The following is a 26,990-nucleotide window of genomic DNA, read 5'->3' as shown; positions in this document are numbered from 1 at the left end:
ATATATATATATATATATATATATATATATATATATATATATATAAAGCTGTGTCACAAAAATGTACTCATATGACATAATTCAGAAATGTTTCATGAACAAGTGATCATCATGCAAATTTATTTTCAGGTGAAATAGTTATAACACTAGTGTGAAAGGTCTAGTTCCATTCAGTTCTGCTACATCAGCAATCTGTCCCATTGAAGATTTTCCCTGTTGCTTTCTTCATTCTTCTCTCTCTCTCTTTTCTGTCTCTGTCTCTCTGTCTCTCTCTGTCTCCCTCCCTCTCTCACTCTCCCTCAATCAGTTTCTCATAGGTCAAAGTCTTCATATAGGCAAGGTTGACTTTACCATTGGCTCTCCCGCCTCAGCCTACAAACATTACAGGTTTGTAACAGCAGCGTTCACGTTTCTAATTCTTTCACCAAGAAGCACACCATTTATTTGTGCATTGGGTCTAGCGGTGATAAATATGACATGGAGCTACTGTAAATATTAAATCATGTGATGCATGTTGCTGTTTCTATCATAATGATTCTTTTAATAAATTATTAGATCAAATGATGTTGGTCCTCTTATCTTGGCAATAATACTTAAACTGAGATTCATACTAACCTCATGAGAATTGGGTAATCAGGGGACGGTTCATTGCTAGTGCTCTAATAAAATTTGCATTGTCCTCTAAGAGTCCCTGTTCTAGATTGATGATATTTCCCTTCTGTAGTATAGTCAGCTTTTACCAAGCTCTTCCCTATTGGTAGAGATAGCGACACGTGAATTGCTAACCTCATATTAGAGCATGCAAGAGGCCTCACAGGAAAGAAAGATCCCAAGCCAATACTTAATAGCTTAGTGTGATATTGTACGTGTGTGCGCACATGTATGTATGCAATAACTCAGCAATATATAAACATAAAGGGACTTAGAAAGTGGCTTCCGTAGCTTTGTGCATGAGCAACACTTTCTGAGGCCCCAATAAGCCATGATTCCTGGTGTGCACTTCTCTGCACTGTAAACTTCGAGTGTGACGTTTGAGGCATCCAGCGTCTTCATCTCACCTGTCCTTCATTTGTCAAAATCACATTTATGTTTCATAAATACAACAAATTATTTTAACTTTTCCTGAAAGTTGACCCTCCTCATCTTTTTAAAACCATTTGTGTCTTTGTGGCATAGTACCATCCCATCAGTACGAAAGCCTCTCAGGAAATAGGGTTCTATATGTTTGTTTCTGTCATAGTATGTACGTTCTGCCTCTTCACTCAGTGGCTTTCTAACAATTGTTTGCACACTTATGTTTGAATGAGAATAGACATGAACCAAGTCATCACATTTATGTTCTTTGAGACTAACTTGCTAGACTAAGATTGAAAAGCATTTTGAAAAATTCAACAATCCATTGACAAGTAGTCAGACAGAAAAACTGACTGCAAGGTGAAATTTTATTTTTAATTAAAAAAAATCAAATCCTCTTAGAATCTCTCTAATATAACACTGAGTGCCAGGCTTAATCAAACATTTTGTTTAGCAGAAATAAAAAAAAATAATAACACGAAACTACAATTTGATACGTAACAACACTATAATACCTATTTACCTCAGTTATTTGCCTTCTGTTTATAACTAGAAAATATAATTCTTCCAACTTGCAGTTTTTTGAAAGGAAATGTTTAAAATAATTTCTAGTATCGAGAAATATTTGTGGCTACAGTCAAGGTGTTATGGTTTAGTCACCTTAACCACTTCTAACTATTGTAGAGCCCAGTGCGCTTAGAAATAAGCAACAAACACACACAGAAATAGCACAGAACTTGACGTAATGATTAGAGTTTTAAAAGCAGGCTCTGCCCTTTATTTCAGGGAAACAAAGTGCTCACATTAAAACAGAGTATTAAATCTGAAAATTACGATTGCCTGTGTCTTTTACAAATCTGTGGTACAATGAGTTTATTTCATAGTTGCTTATAGTACCTTATATTAATAGTAAAAGTCCTTTCCTTAGGGAACTCACTCTCTAAGAGAATGAAATAGAATTCAATTAATATGAGCGATATTAACAGTAATATTTGGGGATTTTTTAACTTCTATGTCAGGTAATAAAGTAAGCATGTTGTTAAATCTGTACAGTTAAAAACAGCATAGCATTCATACCTCAATATCGTTTCATTAGTACTTAGACCTAGAATCATCACCAAAATGTCAGTTGTGAGGATGCCATTGCATTCTAGAGTTGGCATTGGAATTTGTTTCAAAACTGTGCTTCTTGACAACTCTTAATGTATTATACCACAATGAAGAGAGTATTGTTTTACTTCTTTTATTGAACATTGCTCTAGAAAATTACTATGTACATTTATTGCACAGAGATGGGATACAAATGACCTGTCATTTGAGGGTAAAAAAAACATCTGTTTTTCATTAAATCAGACAGTTTGCCTATATATTCATAAGCAGGCAGACAAGATTTTATGAGTTCTGATTTAATAGGTACTAGTTTTTTCAATTTTATTTAGAAGTAATTTTTTCCATCATTGTTACTTTTCTATAATTTGTTTTTAAATATTTGCTAAAAATTACAATAAAAGTCTTGGTTTGGAGCAAAACAATCAATCTATCATGACATAAAAGTACAATTAAACTCAAACAGTTACTGCATTCTTTAGTTTTGGGTACAAATTTCTGTAATAGGAAAGTATTGGAAGATATGTTTCAAGAAAGAGGATAAACTATTATCTCCAAGTTCCTCTGTAAAGTTGAATATGAACTAACAGCTTGTACTCTTTAGAATTCTCTTTAAATAGGACATCAGAATTAAGGTAACTTTAAAGCACATAAATCAATGCTTTGTACATATTTTTCAAGGCTAGAGGTAGGAAGAAAATAGAAAGAGATAAGATATGGCATACAAAACATTTTGATAATGATTATGTACATTGCTGTGTGATGCATTCTTTGATTCAGTAGATTGTGAGTTCAAGTGAGATAAACTGTCGTTGTGGAAATGTGTGTGTTAATAATGAGATGGAGATATGTCTATGGATGTTCCCTTCCTCACCATCTGTCCTCAAAAGTCTTCATGTATTAGCTTCTGCTTTTTTATACTCATCAACAGTCCTACCGTGATGCTCCAGTCTATCAATTTGGAACATTTAGTGCCCATTTATTTTACTATTTGTTTCCCAAATAGACTGAGAGCTCCTTGAAATCAGAGTTAGTAATGTTCAGTTATTCCCAGTGACACCATGAGGTCAAACACACTGACATGTTCAATTAACATTTTGTTTTTAATAATAAAAAATATAAAATAGCAGTATCATTATACAATGCTTTACTCCCTGAAGTCAGAGCAGGGAACAAAGCCACTGAATACACAACTGAGGATGTTCCTTCACCACTTAGATGTGTTATGTTTTGTTGCATGATACTAGACAAGGCCCTTTTCTCCTAGATGTGTCCATCTCCTTACCAACAAGAGAAGGGAGATAGTAGTATCCACCACAGGAATGCCACTCCATGGACGAATATCTTACTAGCTATGCAAAACCTATGATTAGATTGTGAAACTTCAATTTACAGTAGTAATAACTATAATAAAATAAGAAATACTCATCTCAAAATATTCTTACAACTATAATATAGTAAGTAGTGCCTATTTAGAAATCAGCTAAGAGTGAACTCAAAGTCATGCTTGATAGAAACATAGCCAGAACTGTAATATTATCTTATTTAATATGCTATATCCAAACAAAATGAAAATGTTTAGGGAAAGACCTTTAAAATTGTTGGAAATGCCATTTTCCAAAGGAAATACTTTGATATATTTTGAAAATATGTATGAGAACAGGATAATGAGATAATGGTTATCTATACCTACTGTGTATGTGTGTGAATAATAAAGCATTTGTATTAAACAGCACACAAGTGCATTGTGAGAAAAATTACAGGCAACAGTAATAGCTGAGTGGTGTTGATCAGCTAAATAGAAAAACTGAAAAATTATAAAGGGGAAAACTTTCTTCGCACGCATGAAGCCCAAACCTTGTATTGGATTGATTTAGTCATTCCATATTTTAATTGGAATATTTTTAACATTCAATGTAAATTTTGTAAAGTGGTTTTGATACATAATAGGACATCTGAGAAAGAACCTAATATAATTGAATCTAATCTAATCTAATCTAATCTAATCAAGAAGTAATTGTTTTCAATTCTCCAAAAAACAAACTTACAATAATTCCAAATTATTTCAGTAGTTGTTAATCAGAGCATTCCATTAAGTTTCGCATATCATTGCAAAAATCATGTGCCAAAAGTAAATTCATCTATAGCCTGGACACTTATGAGGGGAAAAGTATAAAGTAATTGAAAATTTAAGTTTGTTTAACTATAAAATCAATTATGACACTAATGTATATTTGTAAATAGCATGTTCTATGGGAGAAATGCTATATATGTAAATAGTATAGCGATGTAAAAATGAGTTTTTGTATCTTTTGATATAAATTTATACATCCTTAATTTGCTCTTAACCGTATGTATGAGTCATACCTTTTACCTGCAAATTTCATGAGTTCCTTGTTTTTAATAGTATTTCATTGTGTAAATGTACTACATTTTCTTTATCCATTCTTCAGTTGAGGGACAACAAACTGTCTTTGTTTCCAGTTTCTGGCTATTACTAATAAAACTGTTATGAACATAGTTGAGCAATTGTCCTAGTTGTATGGTGGAGCATCTTTTGGGTATATGCCCAGGAGTGGTATAGCTAGTTCTTCAGGTAGAACTATTTCCAATTTTCTAGGAAACAGCTAAATTGATTTCCAAAGTGATTACACAAGTTTGTATTCCCACCAGCAATGGCAGAGTATTACCCTTTCTCTGCCTCCTTGCCAGCATGCACTATTACTTGAGGTTTTGATCCTGGCCATGCTGATGGGTGTAAAATGGAATCTCAGAGTCATTTTGACTTGCATTTGTGGTTAACTTCATATCTGGGCTACTTTTTTACTTAGTATTTGGTAGGTCCAGATTAGCTAGAAACTTCAGATATATATTGTTGCCCTGGAAAAGGTTTCCTACTAAACAAGTGTCATTTACTGCTGCTCCTACAGTGAAGCAAATTTCAAGGTTAGAGTAAAAACCATTCTTCCTTGGCAGGGTTCCTAATAGTTTTCAACTCATTTATATAAATATATATATATAATATATAAATTAATATTGTACTAGTATTTGTATACTCTAAGATAAAAATAAATGTTATATAATACAAATACGTAAAATATGTAAGCTATTATAAATATATAAACTGTTGATGCTAATCATGTGACTTTATGTAATTATTAGCCTTTATCCTTGTTTTTTAACTTGAAATAGATAACCTCCTCATTTAAAATATTTTCTTTTCCACCTTCATTTTTTAAAAGAGTATCTTTTAGTCAATTTAACTTCCAGAGTTTGATTCTTATGACATGGCGAACATGGTGGGTGAAGTAGTGTTTAATGATGAATAAATGTTATAATTTGACTATCAATAATTCCTCTGGGTAGAATATATTCATTAGGAACAATTAATTTGAAAACTTTACTTTTACGTTTTTGAAGGTCTCATGAAAATCATCTCTCTAGAAATAACCAGGTGTTATAGCTCACACGAGTAAGTGTTCATCTCACCGTGATCTTGAATAATCGTCATGCATTTAATCATAATAAAAGGCTTCAGAATATGCCGTATGGAACAAAATAGTGACCCCTTTGGGCACATGTTATTTCTTTCCACAACACCTATATGCATTTAATAGATTTAACTTGGCATTTTTTCTAAATTATGAAACAAAGTTTTTTGTTAAACACATACTTGCTACAGAATGTTTTCATAGTTCACATTTGTACATTTGTTAAGTTTAAAAAATGCAATAAATGTTTGTGGGTAGTTGAGGGTTCTGAGCTTTGGGCTCATGGCCCGGAAGCTGGGTGCCTCCAGCTTACTCCTGTATGGACAGTCCCCTGTGGACAGCAAGTTTTATATTGGTCTGTGGAGAAGCATCATTTTAATGCGGTCAATCAGCCTCTTGGTCCCAAAGTGTCCACATGGCAGGGAACCACAACCACAGAGATATGGAAAGCTCAAACAGACGGAAGCGTGAGACTGAGGAAGGGTTGACATATATCATCATTTCAAAAGATTTCCTCAAAATTCAGCCATCTACAAAATATAAAAACCCACACACTGGGACAACAATTCTGTCACAAGACTCTTGTAATTACCCATATTTACACTGTTCAGAAAATAAATTTTACCACAAACAAATTAACATTATTTAGTAGGAGAAAATTATGCTGTTGTGGCTTTTTTAATATAAAATTTTTACATTTTTATGAAATACATATTACTTTTCAGAGGGCTTTTGCAAAACTGATGAATCTGTTTCTTAAAGTTTAGAGAATCTGGAAGACCGCAATGATTATGTGTGTTTGTGTCTTTACTGGAAATACATACAAATATATATACACAAATGACATATATACAAATATATATACAAATATATATTTGTATATATATTTTATTTGTAATAGATATACAAAAATATATCTATTACAAATAATATAGGTAGATGCAGATCTCAGATCCTCCTAAAGTTTACCCAGGTGGTGGTTTGTTTATACTAAATTTCCTGTGGAAATGTGATGTAAGCTTTTGAAATATGACTTCTTTTTAAAAGTTTTTTTTAATTATTTAATGATATTTGATTATTTTAATATCAGTGGATCTTCAGTCAGAGAAGAATATGTATTCTTCATTGAAAGATAATCACTTAATATTTTATTGTATTTCCTTCAGCATGCTTATAAATCACTTAATATTTAAATGTGCTTTCTTTCCTTTACTGTGATTTCTCTTCCATAATCCAGTGTATATTCTCATCTGCAAATATGTGCCTTGCTATTCTGTTTTACTTAATATATAAGCATTACTCTATATTATCATACTCATAAAGTTTATGACTTTATAATAATATTCCATTTGTCTGCAAATCATTCAGAATATATAGTTCTGATCTCAAATAATTTGTTAATATGAATATGAAGTGTATAAATTACTATACTAATGTAGTGTGATTATTTAACAGAAATCTAAATTTGAAATTTATATTCATATTTTAAATAGATCATAGTTCAAATAATATAAGTAGACTCATTTTACTAGAAGAAAATTTGAATAATACAACACATAGGGAGTTTCTTGTGTAAATAAATTGGAGAGGGCCTTGTAGATTGGTCTAATTGGTTACTTCTACCCCCAAATAATTGTGGTCTAGGGTGAATCTTACAATTCATTTTCTCCCCTGTATTTTTCTGCAATGCCATTATCTCTATATAATTTAATGTTAATATCTACCCAAAAAGAGAGTATGAATCTCTCCCAGGTACTGTGATGGTGTCAGGTCTATCTTTTTTTGTTTGTTTGCATTCAGTTGCAGAAGACTGCTCTTGGATGTTTGTTGACCAATAAATAAATAAATAAACTAATTAATTAATTAATTAAAGTAGCCCCGCCCCCAGCTTCACCAATGCCTCTCATCTCTTTAGTGCACTTTAGTGCATATCACTTTGACTTTCTTTTCCTGAAGATAAATTTAGAATCTGCTTGAATAAACATCATATATGCAATATGGGTACCCTGGAGTCAAGCCTTCTAACCTGGAGCCCTGGAAACAAATGGACAATAAAGTGTCGTAAACCTAAAAGTGTCCTGGGAGAGAGACAGAACAAGTCTGCAATTTGGTGATACAAACGATGGAAAGTAGATTGTCCAAAGTGCTTTGTCTGCAAAAGTCTCTTATTTTGTCTGCAAAAAGGAGTGTTTAGCATTTGGGGTTCAGAGTGTGGAAGTGAAATTCTTTAAACCCTTGCTTTCCTCTTTTAATGTAAATGGTTGAAAATACCAAACTCTGGGGTGCTGCTAAGGTGTGAAGCTGAGAGAAACATGGAGGAAATCTTTGGTCAGGATTTCATCCAGGCTGCTAAGGCTAATTCTCTATGTAATGCCTTCCTTCTGAGACAGTTCTTCACACTTTGGCCCTCTGGTCTCTGCTGTAGACAAGGTGAGGATGGATGTGATTGCCATTAAAGAATATACTCTAAGAGAAGATTTTACTAATTGCTTCCACTGCTCAGTTCAGTTTTTTGTTATTCTTTCAAGAATAACTGTTCTCTTGTAAAGCATGCCAAGAGTTTGTTTAAAAACAAGGCAATTTTATTAGTCATTCTGTGGAGTTAGGTGATTTTATTAAGACTATACTATCAGGTAAATCCACAGAGCCCAGACAGGTATGTGTATTGAGGCAATCAGACCACATTTAAGGCCCTCGCATTAGCATGTGGTCTTTTGGAAGTTTCTTATATCTCTGTTAAAAGAACTTCAAAACTTGCAATGAAGTATTGTTTTTCAGAGTACTACAGATATTAATGATCTCCAGACATTACTGCTCAAAATTCCATGAGGACAATGCAAGCTTCTTAATAACAAATAACAAAGAATAACAAAGAAATAGTGATAATCTCGTTACTAACAACATTTTTCCTTCTTCCCTCCAACTAAGAAGTTCTCTCTGACTCACAGAGACAACCAGTGGTGTAGTCCTTATGGAAACTTAACATCTTTCTCTCCTTTTTAAAAAACCATTTGTCCTGTTCTTTGCCTCAATGTCTCAAGGCTGCCTTCTCGCATAATTGTAAAGTAATCCCCAGTAGGGTGTTAGTTGATGGCCTCAGGGTGTTACTACCACCAAGGGTATTTGCATTTTAATGGAAGGCTTTAAAAGAACTTCAAGCATCAAGTCTGAGAGCAATAAATCTCTATTGGTGGAATTCGAAGCAATGTGATAGATTGGGCAGGAGATATCTGTGCTGAAAGGAGCCCACTGGGTTTATTCTAATCACAGCATGAATTAAAGTGTTCCTACTTAGTGGTAGCCTGACTTCTGCTTCCAAACTGAAAGTTCTGAGGACAGCTCCTGTGGCCTGAATAATGAAGTGCTCCTTAGCAGTTTCATTTTCTTTAAAAGAAAACAAGTCAAGGGGCTAAAAGTTCAAATCTTTGAACTGTCCTTTCCTTTCCTATTTTCTCCATGGTTGTTCCCAAATATATACCTTTTTTCTCTGTGCTTGCAGTGTTCAGGAAGAAATATGTTCCTACTTTTCCAAATTCTGAACTTTTTTTCTTTTTTTGTGTCTTTCTTTCTTTCGTTCTTTTTTTCTTTCTTCTTTTTTTTAAATTCTCTAGAGACTTTTTGATCATTGGAATTGACAAAGCATTGTACTTAAGCAGCATAGTGATGGGGAGAATAAATTTACAAATAGATCTAAATCTATTTAAAAAAATACAAAAAACCTAAAAGAGTAAGTTAGACACTGACTTATTTGTCTGCCATTGAGTTCTGAGAGTAAAATGGATTCACTCAGACCAAAATCAGGAATGGCCAGTGATAGTAGGTGTTGTTCCAATTGACTGTGGACTATCCTCACACAAAAGAGCCTGAAGCTTGAAGTGGTGACATAGATGAATCTTTAGGACTCTGTTAGGTAATATGGAGGGGAGAATGACTAGGTTAGAAATAGTACCAGAGGCAGCCTTCTTAAAAAGGTGTAAGAGTCCCAAGCCACCCACTGTTCAGATGAGCTTGTTGAGTGGAATTTGAAATCCTAGCATATGGGAGGCTAAAGTTTGAGAGCAATGAATTCAAAGTCATGCTGCAGATAGGAAATGTGATCTTTTTTCAAAAGAAAAAGAGAAAGACTTAAAAAGAAAGATATTTAGTAGAACACAATATAAAATAATACATGAATGTTGGAATAAAATAGTTAAACAGGAAAAGTAGATTGGGACCAAGTATTAGAGGGTCTGTATTTTGGTCATGGATTGTGAATCTAATAAGGAAGCAAAGATATAATATATTAAAAATATGTATAATAGAAAAATTCTTCTGAAATTGTTTTGGAGTACTGTAAGTATTTGAGGCTTTAGATTGGAACCAAGTTGAAAGTAGGCCTTGAAAGAAATTGGAAAGTTGTAACAGTGAACCAAACAAGAAATACAGAATCATCTGGAACAGGGTTGGGACATAGTCAAGAAGATAAAGTGATTTCCTTACAGAAATGGTATTGGAGTATGCAAAAAAGGAAAAGATATATCCAAGTTGTGTGGGGTTTTGGCTTAGTCAGTCAGGTGCCATTTTGCTGAACAAGTGAAAAAGAACTCAGTTTAATGGGGCAGATGCTGAGTTCAGATTTGGATAAGCTGAGTCTTAGATTATTATAGAACATCTGAGCAGGGATGTCTGCTAGATGGGCATCAATCTGTCTGCATCCCAGAGGAAGATCTAGGCTGTAGATGTATGTTTAGCCATTAGTCCTAGCATCTATGTGATGACAATAGAAGAGCTCACTCAGGGAGAATGGAGACTATCAGAGGCCTGTCGATTGATCCCAAGCAAATCATCAGTTAAAAAGCCAGAAGAATCACAATGAAGAATAAGAACACATAGCTGGAGATATACATCAGAGCAATAAGCAGGAGGGTATCCATATTGATTTACAAGACAGATAAACTTGCAAATAAGCTCCTTGCTCTCATTCCAAAGGCCTCCAGAATCTAATGCTAGGCATTTAGTCCAGAAGTCTCAATCTATGTTTCTCTTGCTATTTGAGTTTGTCAGTTCAATGGGAAGAAATACTATCCATCAATAATTTCTATGATTCCATTTCCTTTCATATTATCAGAGAAGTGTGCTACTTTTGTACACCTTTAACATCCATTGAAATTTTCATCTAATGTTTCCTCTACCATATTTCTTTCTTGAAGATGAAAATTGCATTACCTAGCCTATGCTGTGATTGGTAAACAGATTACAACTTTTGTATAGGACCTAGTACATTACAATTTGCATCATAATTATTTATGCACAAGATTGTCCCCTCCCTCCTGGCAAGAATAAAGGCTCCAGAAGATGAAGAACTCATTCCCCCAAGTTAGCCTCCATAGTGCACTGCTTTGAAAACAGCAGGTACTTAGTAATTATTTGCTCAGTGACCACATATATTACTTACATAAAATAAAAGATAGGTTTTTTAATCTTCTGATGGAGCAAGAGACCTCAGCAGAGGCAAACATGAAAATGTTTGAGGACTACGGATGGAGGTATCTGATGGTTTTGATATATCTAGGCATATATTGCCCAAATAAATAATGGAAGAGTCTATCAAAAACACGTTCATAATACAGAGGCAAAAATGCGAACATAATGGTAAACACTCTTATTTGTTTCATAGAATGTAAATACTACATTTTTGGCGGTATTTTCTTACAATAACACGGAATACTTAACTCTACATTTGCTTTTGTAACCTAAGAAATTAATCTTCTCTAATGTGCATGTGAAGAACAAGCAGCATGCTTTTATTTTTCCTATAGGCAAATTTAAGACACTACATTGGTAGTCTCTCAATGCTGTTTTATAAAAAATTCTAAGCCTTTCCAATTTACTCTCGTATAATAAAAATAGGACAACTTTGTAGGATTGTTCAGTTAAATAGAGTAAGGGTTAAATGATAACTTAACGTATCTTTTAAATGACAAAAAATAAAGAAATTGCAAGACCTTTTCACACATTGGAGATGTATTGTCATTTATCATCTAGATATCAGGCTAGCAGTGCAAAGTAATAAAACATATCATCGAAAAAAGTGCTATAGGTCTGAATCATTCTTTCATTCCACCTCCCAGCTAACTGTAGTATTAAATCAAACAAGCAGAACATTTCCTTAGGCAGCCATTGCCTTTTAATTTCCTGAAGAACCTTAAAATATCATTCATTACAAGTACTACACATATTTGGTTTTTAAAAGTCTCATAAATCAATAGCAGGCTGACTGTAATAATTATTACAAGTTAGTGCATAATTTTCGCGCTGAAGGCTGAATGCAGAACTTTAGCATATGCAAACGAGGCAATTCAAACTGTGTATAGATATTAATATGAAGAAGCAGGTAACGAGGTGCAGGCTATGAATTATGCATCAGAAGTAGCTGATCTTCAATGAGGAAAATGAATTCAGCATGTAATCTAATTAGTGATGGAAGTCTATTACATCTAACTGCAAAAGCAACCGTCCTTGAAACAAATTTATTTACAGTCCATGTTACCACTTGAAACAACTTTGAAATGATGTGTCAGACAACAGCTTAATTGTAAAAATTTTTGTTTGTTTGTCGCAGTTCCAGACCTGGAAGGCCTCCTAAGAGGACTCAAAGTGTCACCTCCCCAGAGAACTCTCATATCATGCCGCATTCTGTCCCTGGCCTCATGTCTCCTGGAATAATTCCACCAACAGGTAAGAGTCTGATTATTTATGTCAAAATATTAAATATCAACCGATATCACAGATTTTATACACATCCATCATTACATTGATATTTACATGGTTTGGATTTATTTTATAAACACCAAGATCATGTCCTAATGAGAAGTTATTTTTAAAATGCATCATGATGACTGTGATTTCCTTTTTGAAATGAAATGAAAACAGCTTAATTGAGTAAAGTGCTAGGAGTCATCTTAATTACCCCCCACAATTTTTGTGAAGCAAAAATTACTAATCCTAGGGTTTGGGGGTTTTGTTTTTTAAACTAAATTTGGAAGCTCAGAAAGAATCAGTGACTTCAGAAAGACAATTTATGAGAGCTGTCAATGCTTGTTCAAACCCTGGTGTCTAGATGCTGAACATTGCTTATTGTAAAAAAAATTTAGGAAAACAGAGACACATGCCAAACGAAGACAAAAAAAAAAAATAATGCCAAAATGCCAGTTTTTCAAACAAACCCATTTTTTTTTATTACAATCATTTAAAGGCAGGTTTTCTTGGACATTTGAAGACAGGTGAGTGAAACCATTTTACACACTGCACACACAGTATACACACAGTACACAGTGTATTGTGACAATAATGCACAACGGAGAGTTCAATCGAGTCATGTCACTTGGGTGTGTTTATTCATTCCGTTATGTGCTTTTCTATGTTTGTGTCTGCTTTTGGCTTTAAGAAGAAAAGAGATCTCTGGTCAGATCAGCATAGCAATTAAGTGATATAAGACATACAACTGCTACTTAAGGAGAAGGTGCCTGGCTTTTAGAGGCAACACAACTCAAACAGAACTCTCAAGAAAAAAGGAGAGTGCTCTTCGATTTTGCTTACACAGTTAGGTTCTTTCCGCCCAGCACATGCTGGACACCAACCTGAAATCCCTCGTTCCAGCTTTTGGAAATGCTGGAGTTGAAGGTGTGCACAGCCATTTGAAGCTAAATAGTTTCTTTTGTTTCAGAACCTCTACATTACTATTGGCTTACTCTTCAGAACATTTTTTTTCTCCTATATTCTAATATAATAAAGGGGCAACTGGTTACATTTAGCCTTTGAGGTAAAGCTTCTTGAATTTAATTCATTTTAAATTTTTTATATCAATACCTGAAGATTTCATTCACTTTTGTGAATTTCTATTATTTCAGCATTATTTTAAGTTGGTTTTATTCTATTTGTCCATTTTCTATATTTAGGTTTATTCTTATCAATGTTCCAAACAGTCCTTTTTTATTGCATGTATAAATTATGTGTGTAAGCAAATGGGATGGGGAGATTATGTATGTGGAGTCTATGTGAAGCTGCATGATTATGTCTGTGTATGTTTTTTTGTGTGTGTACATATGTGTGTGTAGAACATTAAGTGTCAAATTAAATTCTTCCCCATTCATCTGACAGTCTTTCACTGAATCTTGAGCTAACCTGGTAATCAGAAAGCCCACTCATTCTCCTGTCCCCCAAATTTTGGAGTAACAGATAGGTACTGCCACATCCAGACTTTGTGTGGTTTAAGCTGAGGTCCAACTACTTGCACAGAAAACACTTTTTTAATCCTCTGAAACATCACTTGAGCTAGACTTAATTGAAATTACCATTGAGTTTGGATTTTTTATGCTAGAAAAAATTGTGCTAGAAATTTTATATAGAAAACATCTATCTATCTATCTATTATCTATCTATCTATCTATCTATCTATCTATCTATCTATCTATCTATCTATCTATAAATTTCCACATATATTTATGGAAACCAATAGCTAAAAAGATCTTGTAGCTAGCCAAGTATTGTCTTTGCCATTCATTCAGGTCACTTGCTTTTCACCATACTGAATCCTATTGTCCAAAATTCTAATTTCAAATTTGACATTTGAAAAAGAAGTTGGTAGTATATCATGAAATTTGGACCATTCTTATTTAACTAGTTGATCAAATATTTTTGTGTCAATTACTTTTTTTTCCTTGATATTTGGACAAATGCTCAAGGAAAGTAACTTATAAGGAAGGCTTTATTCTGACTTGGGGGTTCAGTCAGATCTATGGCCTGGTGTTTCTAGGTCAAGTTAACTCAGACTATCATTGGAAAACAGAGTTGCTCCCTTCTTGATGGTGGCTTAGAAGCAGAGAAACAAGACAGAGCATGTTCATTTTAGTCTTCCTGCTCTCCTGTTAAACCCTGGCCCGAAGTGTAGGCCCCAACATCTTGGATAGGGTGATGTTCCTCGAGAGCAGTTTTTTCATGTGCAGTTAACATAGTCTACATTGCTAGTTAGCTCTGGAGACACTCACAGATCAAGGAACAACTATGCTCCCCTGATGTAGATTTTTCTCAGTTCTATCAAGGAGGTAAATTAACCAGCTCAGTACTCCTTTGGAATTTTCGGTGTTGTTTTTTAGACTATATGGAGATTTTAACTAACTTCTAGTATGTTTTTTAGAAGAGACACTCAAGGATGATGAGAGAAATAGCTGAGCATATTTGATGTAAATGAATTCAAATGGATTTTTCTATTTAATCATCTTAATAATCATTATTTTTTTCTGTTAGGTAAGCTCATGTTCATTTTTAAAAGCTACTTAATCACAGAATACAGTTTCAGATGGTATTCACTTAAGAATATTCAAGATTTTGTTCCAATTTGGCCTTATTTTTTAAGGTAAAAATGATATTCACTTGATTATCAATGAAAGTAATAATTAAATAGATGATTCTTCCAAAATATCAATGTAACAACACTCATGTAACATCATAAAATAACTTTGCAATATATGAAGTTGCTACATAAAAACTTTATGTACTACAATCCACAAATCAAATATTATCTTAATTTTAAAAAGTGTTTTCTTCAAATATATTACATATTCCTGGATGAACAGAGAGATAGGAAGTAGATCCAACCATCATTAGTCATTCATTTCCCAGGTTGGGTCATTTTTATGTATTTCAGTTGTAGTGCCATTCTCCTGAGGCATGTCTTTTACAACTTTTCTTTTTGAAATATATTATGAAGCCATAAATGTTGATTTTTGTCAAGCTTACTAATCATTGCACTGAAAAGGTGGAGATAACAGTTCTTGAGGAGGATAAACTGCAGGAAGTCGGGAATCTAATATGATATATTCTCTAGATCCACGGCTAGAGCAAAGCACAGTTTGTCTTTCTTGCTATAACATTATTCACCTACTTTCATCTTTTAGACAAGGGTGCCAAGATGTGAGGGTACCAACATGTAAAGGTTGTTCTCAAACAACATTTACCTTAATGTAGACAATTTAATTACTCTTGCTATATTTTTTTTTTCCTAGATGGAACTTAGGTTTTTAGGAAACATGGAATTCTAAAGTTTCCTTAAAAAAAAAAAAAGATGTAAGTAGCTTATTCTGACTTCAATATACCTTTCAGAGTACAAACCTAAACATGAACAGACAGATGAAAACAATAAATCTGCCAACTTTCAAGTATTATGGTTAAGTGGATTATTATTCGTGAACACCTATTCTTAATTATATACCTTTTCAAATGCTGAAATTTTGTTCAGCCTGATCCCATGAAAATAAAATCCATTAATTTTGATGAATTTATAAGTATCTATGGATTTGTTGCTGGTAGTTCAATTATTATTTTTATTTTCAATGGCTGACTATGAGAGTTTAAAAGGAAATCTTCTCTCAGAAAAAATGATTATATACTTTATAAACAGTAATAACCGACACTTATAATTAAAAAGACAAAAAGCTAACAAATATAAAAATAAAAGCCCCATGACATTGTCTGTGGTATTTTACTTGTATAAAACTTTGTTTGCTTGACTAGATTTTGTGTGTACACTTAGGAGGGGACGTGGGTAGGTGGTCATGATTTCCAAAAGTTATGGTTGTCACAGATGCCATAGCAACTTGAAGCTGCAGTTGATGAAAGGAAAGAGGCTCACACCTCCTGCAGTGGTCACTACATTTATCCTCACTGAGTACTTGCCATAAATCATCTTTGAAATATGCACCAGTTTGGAATAAATTCATCCTAGCAACAGAGCTCTAATAGCATTTAGGCTTTTTATAGAATCATATCTATTATGCAATTAAGAAAAGGAAATTTAGAAACTTGGAATACTCCTTTCTTTGTGCCAGAAGTGCAATTTGTATAGTATAGTCGGCCAACTTTCTGCTTTCATGTTTCGGTCAGAATGCAAACTACTTTTGAAACATATTTCTGTATGAGTATTCAGTCATAATGTGTAAATACACAATACTTGCATTTGAAATTAAAAGTCTATTCAATATCTTCTTTGTAAAAATATACTAATGTGCAATGATTGGATAACTCATTATTTGCTTCTTGGACATTTCCTTTCTTTCATTATGAATTTCTAAATACATACCTAACACAGAGAATGAAAAAAGAAAAAGAAAAAAAAATCAGTAACCCAAACAGTGACAAACACTATCCCTGAAGATAAGAATTTATCCCTAGCAAATTTGTACATTTTGATACATTTCTAGACTAGGACAATATTAGTCAATGTTTAATCCAATTGAAATGTTCATGTCTTAACCAGTTTTAAACGAAAACGTTCTTGTATAGATTGATGACATAAAAATGGATTTATTTAAATTTATTTCTCTTTTTTTATTTACTTTACCTCCCAAGGGTGCCCTCTCCTTCCCCTCCTCTAAGTCCTCCCTTCCCCATTCCCCCTTTCCCTCTCCCTTTTTCCCCAGAAAAGAAGAGCTCCTGGCCTCTCCCCTCCTCCTCATCCCCCTCATCAACCTTCCCCAGCACATCACGTCACATCAGGACTGAACATATCTTCTTACCCTGAGGCCAAGCAAGGCAACGCTGCCAGGGGGAAGTGATCCAAAAGCAGGCAATAGAGTACATAGAGACATTACCGCCTTCCCACTCCCCTCCCCCTGCCACTTGCGAGGCGATGCACATGAAGACAGAGCAGCTCATCGGTTACATGTGTGCAGGGGGCCTAGGTCTAGACCACGCATGCTCCTTAGTTGATGTCTCAGTCTCTGAAAGCCCCCGTGAGATCGGGTTAGTTGTCTCTGTTGGTCCTCTTGTGAGTTTTCTGTCCTCTCCAGGTCCTTCCATCTTTCCTCCAACACTTACACGTGTCTCTGAAGCTCTGCCCCATGCTTGGCTGCAAGTCCCAGCATCTGTCCTGATCCACTGCTGCCTGGAGCCTCTCAGACTACAGTCAAGTTAGGCTCCTGTCTGCAAGCATAGCAGAGTATCAGTATCAATGTCAGGGCCTGGCTCTCTATTGTGCGGTGGGTCTCAGGTTGGGCCAATTATTGGTTGGACTTTCCTTTAATCTTTGTTCCCTCGTTATTCCTGCTCTTTTGTTGGCAGGGTTCTTTTCAGATCACAGGTTTTCTTGGTGGGTTGCTGTTCCCCTCAGAAAGATTTATTTTTGCAGTTTGCTTCCTTAATATTTTTTCCAGGTGATATTAGTGATGAGCAAACACACCTAAAATACCCCTTCACCATGTTGGCATCTGTCGCATTTTAAGGACTTTTAGCATTCTTATTCCCTTTTCTGAAAAGGTCGAAACTTTCTCTTTGTGTTGAGAAAAGTATTATAATAAATGTATTCATTGTGGCTCCTTGGTGAGGTCATCTTTTATACATAACGATTTGAGTGCCTTACTTAGTGACTACTTAAGACATGTGTGTTCACAGGACGTATTATAAATGTGCATTTTAGGTTCACACACAGAAAACATGATGAGTGGATCCTTTGAGGGTGTCACATGTCCTATAACAGAGACCACTTTCAGTTTTTTTTTGTTGGGGAGAAAAATGAATTAATATGTCTTCTTGTTTTTGTGTGGCAGGCTAGTGTGAACACTAGATCATCTTGCAGCTACTAAGGCTTTAAAACTAGAGTTGAAAACTCTGTTCTTTTCCTGAGGCTACTCTAACAAATTACTACAAGGTTGGTGATTAAAAACTAATTTTTTTCCCTCAAGTTTTGGAGGCCAAGAGTTCATGCTCAATATCATTGAGCCCAAATCAGAGTGTTACGAGGGCCACGATCCCTCCTGAGGCCTTAGAGGAAGGAGAATTGTTCCTTAGCTGCTGGTACTCCTTGGAGTAAAGGGTTCTCTCTGCCCCTCCCCCCTTTTGCTGTGTCTTCACCCCTTTCTCTGGCTACTCATTGTGACCCCTGCTTATTTAAAATCTGCTACTTGTGGACAATTTCTCCATCTAAGCCTCTGAACAACAACATGAACAACATAACTTAGGGGGTTGCTGTCCGTTTCCCACACCCAGCAAGTCTCTATGGGTGAGAGTTGAGAGAAAGCAGTTAGAGTGTCTCAGATAGACACACTAAACATACACCAAAAGATTCTGGCTAGTTTTGTTCACTGAAGTATCCCTGGATGGAGAATATTGCCTGGTATAGGGCAGAGACTCAAAATAAATATTTGTTCAGTGAATATTGCTAATAAATGTTTAGTGAAGGATTTCTGAAAGAAATTATTATGCCTCAGAGATACAAACTGAACCAGTGGTGTGTTAATATAGCCTTTAAACTCCTACTAAACACACATAGGCTCTATATTAAATATTTAGAGTTTAGAATCCAAACAGAGGTATATCAAGTATGTAAAAGGAAATATTTCTCTTTTAACTGTAGGTTATGATGGTTAGATACAAGCATTAACACGAACAACCAATGAATGTTATATATGTAAATTTGTGTTTGTTACAGAAATACAATATTAGACTTCATAATTACTGTTTGTATGTGAATATAACTATTTTCACTATGCTAGATGACCCAAAAGGATGATAAATTTCATTGTACCTACAGTGTTTTGATGTAGAACTAATTTATCAAACAGTTAAATAAAACTGGACATTTAATTTCATTAAAAACAAATATAGTTATTGGTATGAGGAACTGTATCATTGCATTTGCTTGCCAATGATGTATGGGTATGTTTGTATGTGTTCCATGCTTATGTGTGCATTTAGATGTGAGTGCATGTGTGTATTTGGGCATTTGGGCAACATAGGGTGCCATTTTCTGCACTTTCAACAAGGTTTTCTTCAGTCTGATCTTTCACGCATCTGGAATGCACCAGGTAAGCTAGGCTGGCTGTCTGGCAAGCTCCAGGAATATGCCTGTCTCTACCTTACTATTGTTTGCATGATACCTGAGGGCCACTGTGTCCAGATTTATAACGTTGGTTCTGGAGATCTTGCTCATGTCCTCAGTCTTGCACAGCTAGCACTTGACTATGTCTCCGTTTCTGAATTATGTAACACCCATAAATGAGTACTATAACCAAATCACAATATGCTCTGACTCTCTTCCTAGCAGAGACATTCATAAAGCATTTTTCTCAGCTTTAGAGATCTGTTATTTTTACATTTAATTAAATTACTACATATTATACATGTTACTAGAATCTGGACAGGCTGCCCTTCTACTCAAATTAGAAGATAATTATAGTCCTTTCTTCTTTAATTTATTTTTCTCTTCAAAGTTTCTATTAAGTTCTGTATCTCATTTGCCTACACTAAAAATGATAATCTGATTATGTTTCCTTCTCAGTACATTCATAGTGCTTAAGTCTTTAATCAGACTAATTCTCTTTTTTGGAATCACAATGCATCATTTGATAAAGGGAATGCATTTACATCAAGAAAACTAGACTGCAGATTTAGTGCTGATAGAGAGCATTTGCTTAGCATTCGCAAACCATGGGTCAGGTTCTCAGCATTGAAACCAAAATAAAACGGGCCTGGTTAGATGACCCAATGGGATAAGGTGTCTGTTGGCAAGACTGAGCACCTAAGCTGATCTTTGAAACCTGCATGATGGAAGGAAAGAACCATCGCCCACCAGCTAACATCCAACGTCCACACACATGTATGGGCACCCAGACCCATATAGTAAATAGATGTAAAAACTGTAAAGCATTTGTAATTTTTGGTCAAGCGTGATAATGACTGGATTGCGTAGATAACTGGATATTTGTAGACTGTCCAACTTTCGTGTAGAAATCTTTGTGTGCTGTCCCTTCTCTCATGAAATAGGTAGTATGCTGTCATTATTGGGCACAAAATTTTGTTGGTGCTGTCACAATCCTGTTTATTTAGAAAAAGCAGCACGTTTGCTATACATATGCTTTGAAATTTTAATAGACCTGATAGGGCACAAGTTCCATAAAACATATGAGCACCATGATTTGTTTAGTCTTTCTTTGATAGCTTTTCTCTTTTGAGATGAATTTCAAAGCCTCAGCTTCTTCCTGTGAAACCTTCTCTAGGCTGTTATGTGGACTAAACCAAACTAAGTAGAAACTTCTTTTTATTTTCTCCCTACTTCCTTAGGTTATCTGTCAGAGGATGTCTGTCATTTGAAGGGAGGTAGAAGAGCTAACTGACAAGACTGACATTACCAAAACACTTTTAGAGATTAAGAAATGGCAGAAAGATCAGAGTCTATGTGTTTGCATTTTGGGATCAAATTATTTATTGTCCTATTAATGAATGAATTTCACTTGATTTTAAAATATTCTACATTAAAAATGTGGAATTAATTTTGTTGTCTCTGTAATCATAGTTATCATCACTCTTGTAGTACTTTAGAAAGTGATAATTTAATCCTAACTTAATGAACTGAGTATGACATCCAGATAAAGGGAAACAGTGACACAATATTCCACAGCACATCTGGAATATTAGATGTAGACATGGAACTTAGATATGTTTTAAGATCCTAACCAACTTCCCAACACTGAGGGAGTAACCTAGATAGTATGAATTCAGAGGCAATGATGTTTGGTGTTAAGAAAGCTTACAGTGCATGATAGAGTAGAACAAAAGTTCTCTGAGGATAAAAGCTTAACCAATAGATTGAAGCTACAGTGTATCAAGCTACCAAGAACTGTATTGGTTTCTATGAGTCTACCTATTGTGCTCAAAGTCCAGGCTCCATCTGCAGCACACTAAAAGGTCAAACAAACAAAGGCCTTTTCTATGAATATAATGCATACTATAAAAAAGCAAGAAATGTTTGAGAAGAAACTAAAGGGTAGAAAGTCATTTATCACAGGTTTTATAAGCTGTCTTATATATTATTAAAAGGAAACATTAAAAATAAAACAAACCAACCAACAAACATAGTCAAAGATCCCCTTTCCCTGATCATCAGCTATCCAGTTCAACTCCCATCATCTTTCTTAGGGAAATAGGCAGTTCCTAGTTTATGAAAAGGGAGGTTAGATTGGGGATATAAGGCTAGTTTTTAGAGTGCTTCCAAAGCATTTGGGAAACCCTGAGTTCAATCCTCAACATGTTATAAATCATGCATGGTGTGGGTTTATAAATTCAGTAATTTATAGGTGAAGTCAGAAGAATACAGGGAAGTCATCTTCAAAACAAACCAAGATTGAGGACAACTTGTGCTGCCTCCTCTTGGATTTCCTACTCGATATGGTCTCTTTGTAGCTACAGAATATACCTTTTCCAGACTTTAAATCTTATACTACTAATTGATAATATGTAGAAATATAAAAATTTAACTAGTTTTTTACTGAATTTTGAGATGAACAATCACATTTTTAAAACACTCATATTCTTGCTGCACTGTTCTTTACAGATGATACAAAATTGTTTGTAAAATTGTGACTATGGAATCTAACAAACACTTCATTTCCTATTTAATGGATTTTCTTCTGATCTCTCTGGCCTTGATGTGTCCTTTTGAATGAGCCCAAAAGTGTGAATTTCATGCTAGGAGGAAGTGTTAATCATTGGTCATGTCATGGAGAAACACACACCTAAAAGGATTTAAATTAAATAATTTGGACTTCATTAAAACTTATTTGACCTCACTTTCAATTAGTAAAATCAAGTTTCAAAAGGAGTCAATGTCTAAAACTCCTAGGAACCTTTTATTCTCCACTTGTATGTACACTGACTGAGCGATTGGCCTATTCAGATTTTTATTTATTTCATAAGTAAATAGCATTTTTTCAAATATCAAATTTTTCCATATTGTCATGAATGTCAATACAATCTCTACCAAATTGTTTCAAAAGAAATTAACTTAAGGAAAAATGTTGCAATAAAACAAGCTCATCTCAGCATTATAAATTATTATATTTGAATTCCCATAATATTAAATATCTGATTTAAAAATAAAAATGATAGCATTTTAAAATGTAGAGCTTTATCATAAATGTCTCGGTTTAACAAGCTGTTCACAGTCGCGTAAATGTAATCCTAGTGGAGGTAACCGTGAATTTCAGTTACTGTGTACTTTTCAGGGCTCAGTGACATGTTTTATTACATAGAATTGCATTTGTAGGTATCATTAACTTGGTGGATATTTCATATCCTGTTACATACTGCTTTAAAAGTGTGCACCTTACAGACTGTAGTAGATCTTAAGAGTTCTTAACAGTGTAGATTGCTTCCATTTGATTACATTGAGTGTGAAACTATTCAAATGCTGGAATGAACTGATATACTGTATAGTAAACAGGTTTTCCAAATGATAAAACACCAATCTAATTTCGGTAAGATAATTTGTGGCCTACAAACATGACTGTTCTCTTGTTGTTACTTGGCCAAAGATACACAGAGTAGATGACTTTTTTATTTTTATTTTTTGATCTTTTGTGCTCTTTCACATCTTGAATACAGCTGCAGTTGCAGTAAGTCCTATTCCTAGAGAAGATTACCATGGATATTTATTTCTATTGTTAATTTTAGAATACAATCAGTAGGTTATGACTCATGTCTTCAAAGGACATTATTTTTCAAGCTAGGTGGTATTGTGACCCAGCTCCTAACTTGGAACTAAAGGGCTGGGCTGGCTCTTTCTTCCTTGACACTTTGCAACTTAAAGTGACCTAGAATAATGTTGGCTTTGTTTGGTCCTCATGGGCAAGAACGGGAACCCAGCACATTATTTTATAAACATATTGAGCATTGTACAAATTTTCTTTGTAATAGCCAAAACAGTTTATTTTAATTTAACTGTATTTATATATTTATTTATTACAATTTATTCCCGACGCATTCTCCTGCTTCATCTCCTCCTCTGAGTCCCACCCACCCACTTTCTTCTCCCCATATGCCCTTTCCCTAAGCCCCTGATAGGGGAGGTCCTCCTCCCCTTCTCTCTGACCCTACCTAACCTATCAGGTCTCATCAAGGCTGGCTGCAGCATCTTCCTCTGTGGCCTGGCAAGGCTGCACTCCCCAGGGGAAGGTGATCAAAGACCCAGCCACTGAGTTCATGTCAGAGACAGCCCCTGTACCCTTAACTAGGGAACACACTTGGAAACTGAGCAGCCAATGGGCTTCCTTTAAACAGGGATTTTAGATCCTCTTAATGCATGGTCATGGTTGGAGTATCATCTCTGCAGCTCCCCCACCTCAACAGTTTTTTTTTTTTGTTTTGTTTTTTTTAACTTCCAATTTTCTACATCAAGCTGCCTTCTAACCCACTCCTTCATCAACAATCCATCAAACAATCTGACATAGCTTACTTGATAGAACTTTGTGAAGGATGAATACAGCTAGTGTATCATGGTTTACTTTTGCTCAGCATTGCACAAGGGAATGTTGGATTTTATAATGATGAGCTTTGGAACAGATCATTTGCTCTGTTCCAAATGCACATAAGCTGTTTATCTTTGGACATATTAGGTCTGGGACAAGGGACTTTTCCTTATGTTTATGGTATCAGCTTTTAGTCAATTGCATTTCATCTTTTTGTGCCTTTTTGTACAATTAGCTAAGCTCACATATTTTCTCTTGATATGACTGTTCCAATGATTTCTTTTGAATCATTACATATAGAATTTTATGATTTGTGTTTATGATTCATATTCAGTTCACATAGAGGTACCCCTCTGATAGATAGCATCATATTCAGTTATAACACATTTCCATGATGTTGTTATTCTTGATTGTTTTTAAACAGGTGAAATATTGATATTAATGCCAATAAAATGTTCTATTTCTCTAATAAGACAGTTTTTAGGTCAGTTTTTTAATCCATTGTTTTTTTTTTCTATTAAAACAACTATTTGATAAATGTGAAATATAGTAAGGTTTTCAGAACTTATCTAACCACTTCTGCTCCTCATTCTTACCAAGCGCATAAATGTGTTTTGCAACTTCTACTACTTTATTTTATTCCTTAACAGAAATTCTCAATAATCTTATTATAGAGTAATCAATTTAAGAAGAATTACATGAAAACATGTTGATTCAAATAACCGCACATCTAAGTAACTCTAAATTCCAATATATTAATTTCTTAATAATACAATATAATGCTATTTGTTATTTATTTGAGAATGAAATTCATCTTATTACATCTATTCTTTATGCTACATATTGAAAAAATTAAATTTAAAGATTCCATTCCAAGAAGAACCACTACCATATGACCTGTCCATATGAGTTGTCTTCTTGATTTATAATAGCAATTGCTTTCTCAGCATGGATCTCATGACATAATAATATTGTATGAATTTTTGAAATTATACTGAGTTCTACATCAATCATTCACAGTGAAGTAGTATCTGTATTAATAGGAAAGGCTTGCTTGAAGCAAGGATTTAAAAAATACATGCTTTTCCAAAATATAAGCATTGTTATCTTAGAGAAAGTAGTATGTTGCTTTCTTTGAAATCCTTTAAACTGATTACAGAAATGCTCAAAACTCTCATTGCCATATCATTCAAACACCTCAAAATGCCCTCACCAATGTTGTAATTGGACCAAATTCAAGAGTTTGTTTTTCCTGTGGTTTCTAAAATTAATCTGTTAAATATCAGGACTAAAATAAAACAGCAATATGAACATTTGTCACTTTTATTTTATCTATAAGCATCAGACAAAAAATAAGCAGAATCTTAAGTGTAAAAAATTCTTTATGTTGATATTTTTCTTCATGGTTTTCATTAGAAGCAATCATGAAGGAGGGCAAGGGACTTGTTTTAATGTTGTAATTCTTGTTAGATAAAAAAAAATGTAATTATATGTAAAAAAGCAATAGGTTTTCCCCTCAACATTTACTTGAGGTTTTTATTTAAGCTTATTTCATTTTGTTACTGAAATCCTCTTTTATCTGTGTTATTCTATTTTTTTCACTAATGGTTATTCTGTCATTTGCTAATTTCTTATTTCCATAATAAGCTGCAGCGATTTTCCATTTCTTATGTAACAAATACGGAAGCCCTATAAATACATTTACAAGAACTGTAACTTTCAAAGAACAGTTTTGAAACAATTATTTAAACTTACAAATATTGTTCATTGTTCCATGTAAATGAGCCGCAGTCACACTTGAGATTCACAAAACAAAAATATTTTTAAAGTGAAAATACTTGATATTTGCTTTAAAGTATATTTGAGTTTAAGTATACAATACTCCTCATATATAAGGATATGTATGTATATATATAAGTACTGTACAACATAAGATCTATATTTGCTAAGACATTGGATATGCTGGAAAAAAGGGAAATTTTTTGAAATGGACGTCTGCTTTTATGCACTCTTGTCCACATTGTTCACTACTGTATCTCCAGTCTCTAACATCCTCTCCAGCTAAAATGTTGTCAAATAAATTTAATTTAATTGATCAATTTAGAAAATTAGTCAAAAAAAAAAAGAAAAGAAAAATATTTGTTGAGAGATAAGTACATTGTAGGAACTCTGCCCACAGCTAATTCATCACTTGCATCAGGTGACACAGATCCAGGAGGTAATTTTAACCTACTATAAGGAATGAAATAAGACCCCCTAAAGTTGTATAATCTATTCATATTGAACCACAGCTGGGAGCCGACTTAACAGTGACTCCTTTCTGCTCTTTATGACCCAGGTTGTTTTTAAGAAATCCAGGGATCTCTGGTACCATCCATATATCAGAATCGAAGTGGAAGATGGATTAAAATAAAGACTTTTTTTAAACAACACAGGGAAATTTAAATAGAATATTTCAAGTTATCTTTCGTATGTTTAATATTAATGTGAAAATTGTTGGTTACTACATATTGTTGTGATAAGTTAAAATCTTGTACTAAAGTTATTCTACTTACCAATCTCTATTAAAATTTTTCTGGATAATTAGGTATTTCGTTCTAAGCATTATAAAAATATTAAGAACTGATTCAAACTGTTTTATGGAGCAGAAATGTTCAGCCCCATGATTTTTAGAGTTAGTGAATAGGTAACAAAATGTCTGGAAAGATCTTAAAAATTATTCTTCAGGGTTTAGCGTACCACAATGAGAGAGCAGCTACGTCATTTGCAGGCAGGCCAGAGTAGAATTCCAGTACAACATATAGTTGGACATTCATATTTATGTATTTCAGACTTGATGACAAACTGAGAACCTCAGTCGGCTCTTCTTTTGAATGTTATCTCTAACATGCCACCAATATTTGAATGCTTATAAAAAGTCTAATTTTTTTACATTTCACTTTGAAGAATGATATTGTGCTAATTGAATGACAAATACTTAGTGCTACTGAAGTTATTTTTGAACTTTATGAATACCTACACACAAAAAATAATGTTTCCTTTA

The 26,990-nt window shown here is 34.1% G+C and overlaps 1 protein-coding gene across 2 annotated transcripts in view; it reads left to right on the top strand.

Annotated features, from left to right (window-relative positions):
* Positions 1-26,990, top strand: part of Dach1 (dachshund family transcription factor 1) — a 408,415-nt gene that overhangs the window by 154,846 nt on the left and 226,579 nt on the right. For both annotated transcript variants that reach the window (XM_055609966.1, XM_055609965.1), the window contains exon 2: positions 12,274-12,389. In XM_055609966.1, coding sequence (XP_055465941.1) covers positions 12,274-12,389 — 116 coding nt within the window. The remainder of the gene's footprint in view (positions 1-12,273; positions 12,390-26,990) is intronic.

The sequence above is a fragment of the Psammomys obesus genome, unplaced genomic scaffold (assembly GCF_907164565.1).
Source record: "Psammomys obesus unplaced genomic scaffold, mPsaObe1.curated_primary_1811, whole genome shotgun sequence".
NCBI lineage: Eukaryota > Metazoa > Chordata > Mammalia > Rodentia > Muridae > Psammomys > Psammomys obesus.
The sequence above is the reverse complement of the archived record's forward strand: the minus strand, read 5'-3'. Positions and strand labels throughout refer to the sequence as shown.